The 8,752-nt window shown below is 36.5% G+C and overlaps 1 protein-coding gene across 6 annotated transcripts in view; it reads left to right on the plus strand.

The window, feature by feature from the left end:
* Positions 1 to 8,752, plus strand: part of LOC103806491 (plasma membrane calcium-transporting ATPase 2) — a 173,073-nt gene that overhangs the window by 81,389 nt on the left and 82,932 nt on the right. For 4 of the 6 annotated variants that reach the window (XM_009079190.1, XM_009079188.1, XM_009079189.1 and 1 more), the window contains exons 4-5: positions 154 to 279; positions 5,479 to 5,604. In XM_009079190.1, coding sequence (XP_009077438.1) covers positions 154 to 279; positions 5,479 to 5,604 — 252 coding nt within the window. Of the gene's footprint in view, positions 1 to 153; positions 280 to 5,478; positions 5,605 to 7,408; positions 7,442 to 8,752 lie in introns of all 6 variants that reach the window. The other 2 variants (XM_009079186.1, XM_009079187.1) reach the window with 1 other exon arrangement.

Genomic DNA, 8,752 nt, shown 5'->3' on the forward strand with positions numbered 1-8,752 from the left:
GTACAGAAACACTAGTAATTCCTTCACTTTTGCTTTCATTTTACATTTTAATGCAATTATTAGTTGTGATTTTACAATGAAAATCATTATGCAGTTATAAAAGCAGTCTTACTAATGCACAGTGGTTTTCCATTACCATATTCTTATCAAAAGGTGATCTTCTACCTGCTGATGGGATATTTATTCAAGGAAATGATCTGAAAATCGATGAAAGCTCTTTGACTGGAGAGTCAGACCAAGTCCGCAAATCTGTCGACAAAGACCCAATGCTGCTGTCAGGTAAATCTGCCTCAGGTGTTGCTGAGTGATCTTGTGTGCACTGCCTTGTTCACATTTGGTTTGGGTTTGCTTCTCCATGCCATGAGGTTTTGGGAACTAGATACAACTGACACTTTGATCCCATGCACTGAGCTTGGCTGTTTGTCATGTACAAGACATACTGTTGTTTTTTGATTGTGTGCAATTTTTTTTGCGCTTGACTTCTCTGGTAAATTCAAGTTATTTTTAATATTTGTATTTTTTAATATGCAGCAAATCAGTTAAAATGTGATTGTTTAGTTCTAGTAAAGATAAGTTGTTGGATCATGGATTCCAGCTGGATGTGATCACGAAATAAAAGCCTGCTGATATGTAATGGCATCAATTTGTTCTACACTGAAACAGTCATTTTCAAATGCTCAAGTTTCTATGCTGTAAGGAGAGAAATTTGTCTTTATGTTTTCAGTGTGGAGTTAAATAAAGTTTATGTTCTTTATTTTTCACTTTTACTTGATAACCTGTATGTAATTTCAAAGCAGGTGAAGAATTAATGTGGTATTTTAATAAGCACTGCACACACTTACACTGACACATTTTGACTCATGCCATGCTAGAAAATCCCTGAACCCTAAATGCTCAGGAACAGAATTGGTAATTTAGGGTTCTACCATGCAAGAAACTATCTTCTTCCACACATAGAGTGCAAGATTAAATCTCAATGATGTGGAAGCTGATGTGCCACTGGATATTGTTACTAGTCCAAAATCCAAACACTTGGAAACCACCATGTCTTCCAGGGTGGGTTTGATCTGGTTTAAAAACTGAGTTCCTGTTGGATGTTGTTTATAAACATTCTGTTGGATGTATCTTTATAAAACTTGCTTGAATAAAAAAAGCCAACCACCTGCAAGGGCATCAACAGACCTTAAATTTTCCTCTTATCTTTGTACCTGAAGACATCAGTAAGTTATCTGCAGGTAGACTTTGGGAATTTAGACACATACTGTCAGGATGTTGCTCTCCCTGTAGTCATCTGTCGGGAATGAAAACTGTTCAGGTTTGACAGAGGTATAACAGAAAACAGGGAACATACGAATTGCAGCCACAGTTTATTTTGTGAGTCTAAATTTGATGGAAGATAAACTCCCAGAATTGGGAAGTATTATTTTCACCGTTGGCACCTGAAACAGTGATTTTAATATTCAATCACTTTCAATGATATCATTGAACTAAGTAAGTTTCTGTGCCTAATGTCCTGTTCGGTAATCCAGATAGTTGTTTGCTGCACTTGAGAAGCAATTCTAAGGGTACAAGTGCTGACTAAACCAGATGGTTCATTTCCATCTGTATATAGCACAGGGCGTACCACCTAGGAGGGCAGAAATGGAAACACAGACCCTGGTGTACCTGGAACCAAAAGAAGCAGCTTCTCTTCTATGGTTCCATTGTACTTCTGGCTAAAACATTTTCCTTCTTTTAGTCCATTGCCAGAGATTTGCACGCAGGGTGTAACACAAGCCTTTGTATCACAGGTCTTTAGCTTAAATGAGAATGTGCTAACGTTGAACTTCTCTGCAATGAGCATAGACATGTATCAAGCAAGAGATGAGGACAGCTTGGTAACCAAGCTAACTGTTACCCAGCTGTCTTGAGTCTGATGTGACCTTTAAATTTTGTGTGGTTCAAAGTTGGCAGAAAGTGCTAAATAGAGCAGATTTCAATAGGAGTCTGGCTTCAGGTTTGCACACTGTGCCGTGTTCTGGGGCACCACTTGTTCTAAGAGTTAACATTGTAAAAGGTACCTTAGAAGGCTTAGTGTTTGCAACTGCTTCCGGTTATTTAGATTAATTTGATGAAGGTATGAAAGAAGTAGATAGAGGAGCTCACTAGTGTAGTTCTTACTGAACTGAGACTAACAGAACATTCTTTTATCCTAACCATTAGCTTTTATCAATGTGTAGATCCATTGATGTGCAAAAAGGACTTGAAACAAAGGAAAGAGAGCTTAGTCAAGAACAAATATAACAAAGAAATCTCTTGGTCATGGTGCTTTGTTAGATTTTGGAAATAAAAAGAAAACTTGATTGAGGAATGGGGTCAGTTGTTGCCTGGAGCAAAATAGTTCTGATACTGCCTTAATTCCCTACCAGAAAATCCAGAAAATACTCCAAGCTAGGCTTGTAGCACAGCAGAAATGTTCAGAACCAAGCAGCTAACTTAAAAAGTTGTGGACTATTTGGATATGTTGAAATTACTTGTAGATCAGTTTGTTTTCTGGAAAGCTCTTTTTTCATTTTTTCCATAGAGGATATTCTGATGTTTGGTTCACTTTATTATTAACTTCAGTTACCACTTAATAATTGCAGTGACTAAATAGATTGTTTAGATATGCCCATAGAGAATTTTTTTTCCCTATAAGTTTGCTGGAAGTAGCAAACCAGTATAAAACCCCCAAACTGGCATGTTCTGCTCTTCTTTTCTTGTTTTCCAGCCCTATTTCCAATCTATTTCACCAGCACTATTATTAGATTTGAGAGTTTCTGAGTCTCATGTTCAGCTGGATTTTTGTCTGAAAAATATGTGCTGTAATAGGTTCCTTATCCATCTAATCTGTGTCTGTCTTTGCTTACTAAGCTAGTCTTCTTCCTTTTCTCTCTTGGAATTTTCACCATTTATCAACTTTAAAAACTCAGCATGTGAAAAAATGTATTTTACGCATATTGAGTCTTGAGAGGAAAAGAAGTAGAATTGTTGAACATGAAATTGAAATACATGCTTTGTGTACAGATCATGTGAAAACCATGATCCATTCCAGAGTTCCATTTATGCAACAATTTGTAGGTATAATAATTTGTATGTTTATGTTTGCTGAAAGCAAAAGACTTTTTTAGGAATCCAATTTTACCTCAGAAAGCCATAGGAACAGTTCTCAGGGCACTGAGGAGATCTGCTGCCTTTTTTTAAAAAATTTAAAAAATCTGACTATTAGTGCATTTTTGTTCTTATTAGGCTTATTGATGCTGAAATTTTCTTAGTGTTCTGAGGAGATATTTATGCTCTCAAATTAGGCTCAGTGTTGACAGATGTTCCCTCTGTTCTGTGCTTCTGTTTTCCTTTTAAGAACATGGGGGATTTTGATTATTTAGAGAAAGATATTTTGATTATAAATAGATAGTTGCATTGCTTACTGTGTTCTAGGACAGCAACTGGATGAGCAGTATTAAGAAAATGGGATTTAAAAAAATGGGTTGCAATGTGTGTGTATCTATACGTAAAACATTGCTCTGTTTAAGGACACAGGTCTGTATATCTTCCCCTTTTTCAGCTTTTGAGATAATTCAATAAATTTATATAGATGAGAATGAACCCAATGATTATTTTTTTAAAGGGAGGGGGGAAAGAATCTTTCTGTGGTCATTCAGGTGTAGTAGTTCTGAATGCCCAATAAGATCCTAAATGAGAATTTAATTATATCCCCCATTTGCTGACTGCAACAGACTCACAGTTCAGTTGGTTAAAACCAATTTTGCAGGAGTTTTCAGAAAGCTTCTTGAAGATTTAAGTCTCCCTCTGGCTTCAGGTGTGCTCTGCTTTGGGCTGTGTCAGAACTGCAGGGAACAACTTCACTTTGGCTTTAAAATAATGAGCAGTAGTTAATGATGGGTAAGTGATGTGGGTAAGATAGTTGAGAATAAGCTTACCAGAATATTTACCGCAGAAGAAGACTTTTGAGTGAGGTGAGGATATAAAGAGCAACAGGTTAAACCCCAGCAAAGAGTACTTAATTTTTTTCTCAAGGCTAACAGTTTGTGTGTTACAGTCTATTTTCATAGTTTCCAAACTACTTCTTCAAATACAGTATGTAAAAAATGGCCAAGCCCAGTAAACATTCAATCCTAGTTTGCTCAGACAACTTTGTGTTAAGAAGATTTTTCTCTGGGCTCTCACAGGGGCTGACACTGAACAGCTGTAACATAATTTTGTACTAATACAGAATACAATATAAAGGCTGTTTCAATGAACAGCTTCATCTACCAGTGGTTTCTGGGTTTTTTTTTTCATAGAAACACTACTACTCTGCTTCATCTCTCTTAAAATTCACTACCTTCTAAGGATATCTCTCTTCAAACATTTTGACTATTACTCCAATAATGAACTTTTTAGATTAAGGCTTTGTCACAAAGTCATTTGATGCAATCGTTGGTGTATTTGTTCCTATGCCTCAAGGACAGGTTTATTTGTGAAGCTTTGAGTAACTGCCCTTAAATGCATTTCATAACAACAGGTTGTTTTCCATTTCTCACTCTTTTTAGGAATAGTGTGTGCACTTGGACATATTGAAATTTTGCAAGTCTCTGTTATAAAATTTTTCCAAAATGTAAATCAGAATACTTTTGGTCATTTCTAGGGATTTCTGTTTTTATGTGTTTCAACAACTCATAGCTAAAAGTTTCTAAGATCTTAGATGCATCTAACATTTGAGTCACTATAAGAACAGGAGCTGTAAATAAACAATTTTTTTCCAATAAAGCATGAAATATTTCTCAACAGGAATTTGCTTAACATTACCTAGTTAAACAAATGCTCCTTCTCAGAGCAACTTAATGTCCATGTCAATTTGATTTAGAGTAATCTCTCATATTCAATTTGTTTTCAATATTTTTCTTGCTATTTGGGAATCTCCTGATTTAATTAAGCATATCTTTAAACATTTTTTCTCTGTATTGATTTCTCAAGTTTAAAGATGTGAAATTGTCTTAAAAATATTTTTTTCCTATGCCTGTTAGTCAACCATAACTGAGAAAGATGAGAGAAATTGCACATATTTTCACTTTGTTTATGTAATCTTGACTGCAGTCACTGGGGGATGTTTGCAGAACTCTTCTTCAGTATTTCAAAGTTACAAGAGTTAGCTGAGTGAAGCTAAGCTATTATATTCCAGGAGGTAAACTTGGTTATTTCTTAGAGCATTTCTTTGAAAAGGGGAATCTGCTGTGTGTGGTTAATGGATGTGCAGCCTAAGGTTTGCAGTTAAACATTCATTCTTTGTTGAGAGTAATGGACAGCAATAGAGATCATTTTTGTTATGTGGTTACAGTTGCCTCAGTAGAGATTTTTAAAGTGTAACAAATCTCAGTACTACAGTAAAAGTCTTGCATAGATATCTACTGGTGGTTATTAATTTTTTAGCTATCTATAGCCTATATTTCATATTTTCAGGTACTCATGTCATGGAAGGCTCTGGGCGAATGCTGGTAACTGCTGTGGGAGTGAACTCTCAGACTGGCATCATCTTCACTCTACTGGGTGCTGGAGGAGAAGAGGAGGAAAAGAAAGACAAGAAAGGTAAATTTCACAACACACAAAGATGCTCCTAAGCAAGCTCTTGGGCTGTGTGTAGCCAGAGCTCTCCTCTGTTCTTGATAAATAAACACGATTTTTAAAACTTCCTTTTTTTGTATACATTTTTATCATCAAACATCACACAGAAAAACAGCAAAAGCTGTTAACCAATAAATACATTGGATAACAAAATGTTTTTCCAGTGTGAAATTGCAGACTCTCAGTACATGACTAAATGCAAAAGGATACACAAGCATGCTCCCATTGCTGTGGCTTCTCTACATGAATCCATGCTCACCTACAGTTTCCTGAGGTTTTGCTCTTGTCCATTTATAACTGTGTAACTTTTTTTTTTTCAGAAAAAGCCCTTGGCCATGGAAATAGCAGCTGTCTTAGAGCTTCAGAAATAAAATAAAGATAAAATGTGGCTTTTTGCTAGCCCGGTTGTTTAATGTCAGTGACTGACTTTAGAGGCATTTTAATTTCTTAAGGTGCAAAGGTCACGCTAAGAATAGTACAAGAGAAGAATGTAGCAGTAAATGTTAGCAGACAGTTTAACTTTCATGTCCTGTATCAGTTAATGAAATCAAGAAGCCTCTTCAGACTTTTCACCTTATTATAGTCTGATGTCATAAGCTATTGCTAATTTATGGGTCGCACACTAAGCAAGAGCATGATTTAATGTGTGTCCTTTCCAGGTTTTGTTCACACAGTCTTGTAAATCGTTTCAAGTCTACTTGCAGAACTTTGTTCCAGTCTGCCCTAAGAATATTTATCTTTCAGACAATTAAGGGCCATAATTAATATGGTTTATTTGGACATTTCAGGTGTTTCTAGTGGTTTTCACTATTATAATAAGAACAGTTCTAGCTTTACTGAACATTTTACTTGGTATTGTCAGGCAAAATACTTTTCTTTTTTCATTCTTTTAATTTGAAGCTGCAGATAGGAAGGCCAAATTCAAATAGTTTTCATGAATATGTTCAAGAAGTGGCTGGCATTGACTCCCTGTTGCTGTGAGGAAATCCCTTTTTATTTAATAAAAGACCCTATGGAATGTTTACCCTTTCATTTCTACACAGAAATGCACAATACCTGCCAGGCACGGGGAGCTCCAGGAAAATCAGAAGGAGAAGGACTGAGACTTAGCAAAATAAAACTCCTTTCTATCAGACTAGTTTTGAACAGCATCTTAGAGTTTGCCCTTGCTGTCATTAAGAGAAAGACTCCCAGGCACAAACCTTTGGATATCTGGCAGCATCTGTTCCAGCCGTGTCTAGGGATATTGTAGGTGAGAAGGATCAGCTTCAGTCCCTGTTTGATGGTGAGAGCTGTCTGCCTCTTGGTTTAACTGGGCTGACCTCCTCTGTATGGTACGTTGCTCAGGACACTGGTGGTTTTCTCAGGTTTCCTTGTGAATAGCCTGGAAAGACAGGAGAAGAGAAACCAGGGATGGCAGAGTACTGCACTCCACTGTACTCATAATTTATTACCCAGAGATTCTTAGAGAGCTGTGTGAGAACTTTGAATGCAGACACTGAATCTAATTGGATATAGCTGTATAGAAATAGCTATAAGATAGAAAAGATATGATACAGAAAATCCCTTCCCATTTCTGCTGCTGCTGGAAGCTGTGTGCCCGTGCAGGAGTGCCTGGGCAGAGCTGGCTGCAGATTGAAGCCCAGTGACATACTCTGGTACACAAACCTGCAATCCTCTGCCACCCTGCCAGCCCCAGTGTCTGACTCAGTCTGGGTGGGTGTGTGCTTCTATCCTTCATTAATGCCCTGTCAAAATCCTCATGCAGGTGTGAAACAGGAGGATGGACAGCAGCTTCCAGGTAGAGTAAGAGCTGTATCACATCAAATGAAAGGCTGAGGCTTTTAACCAGCAAGCTTTGGTGCGAATCAGGGGTGAACTGCTGATTGAAATAATTGTCTTTGAATCAGTCAAGTTAAATCAAAGAATGATTTCAAATCAGGAGGATTGTTGGTGGCAAACGTTTTAGTGTGCGCTCATTGTTGGTTTTGCAAGGCTTAATGTTCAGCTTGAATAATCAGCTGTTTTCATGAAGTAAATTGCAAAGTATTAAATGTTGAATACATGATTTGCTGTTAGCAGTTCATGCTGTGCTGGTTAGTGTGGGTATCCAAATGGAATAAAAAACAAGCACGAGTAACCAAAACAGTTTAAGTCATTGGCATCACACTAATCAAATTTGCAATTGAAATGTCCATGAATGTAGTTACACAGGGTGTTTTTTTTAATCCTGTCTACTGTTTATTTTCTTCTCCCAATTTGCCATTTGTAAATAAAATCAGAGCATTTTTCTGGAATAACAACCCAGTACTGTGTGAAACAGTCCCTGTGGGGCAAGTGCTGAGGAGGTTTGAGAGTCTCAGTCAGGATTCATTGTAGGACTCATGTGTTCTGTTGTCAGCAATTATCCAACAGAAGCAAAACAGCACGAATTTCATCTGTTATGTGTAGATGCTAATTTTCTGAACTCTACTATAAAAAAAACCATAATAAAATGATAAAACCTGTTTTGAGTTTTTCACCTTCCTGTTAGGAAAGATTTCTTATCCAGTTTCTCTAATATGTGGTTAATTACTGAAAACTAAGAGAGGGTTTTCTTTTGAGATGTTTTATCCATTTCACCACAAAATAGGAAATATGTCACATCTATTACCCAGATTTAAAGTAACTCATTGTTGTCCTCAAGGATTTGCCATTTCCACAAACAGTATAAGAAAATTCAATGTTTCTACTCAGATCAATGTGTGCATTAACCAGGTGATGGCAGGACATAGGCTGAGCCCATGTTAGACTGGGATGTATCAGCAGTGATATGTCAGAATGTGCAACATTACATAAAATACATGATATGTAATGTTGTAGATACTATGTAGTAGTATATATAGATACAATGCATCTTTTAAAACTACCCATGCATTGTGTAAATTAATTAACTCAAAGGAATATTAAAACCATTTTAATTTTTGCATAACCTTATATTAAAGTACAAAAAATTACCCATAAAAGGACCAATGCAATGTACATAGTGCTGTGTACACACAGTTCTCACCAACTCCTTTAACTCTGTTAAATGTGTTTCTATTTATTTATTATTATTATTATTATTGTTATT

Source organism: Acanthisitta chloris, unplaced genomic scaffold, assembly GCF_000695815.1.
Source record: "Acanthisitta chloris isolate BGI_N310 unplaced genomic scaffold, ASM69581v1 scaffold3427, whole genome shotgun sequence".
NCBI lineage: Eukaryota > Metazoa > Chordata > Aves > Passeriformes > Acanthisittidae > Acanthisitta > Acanthisitta chloris.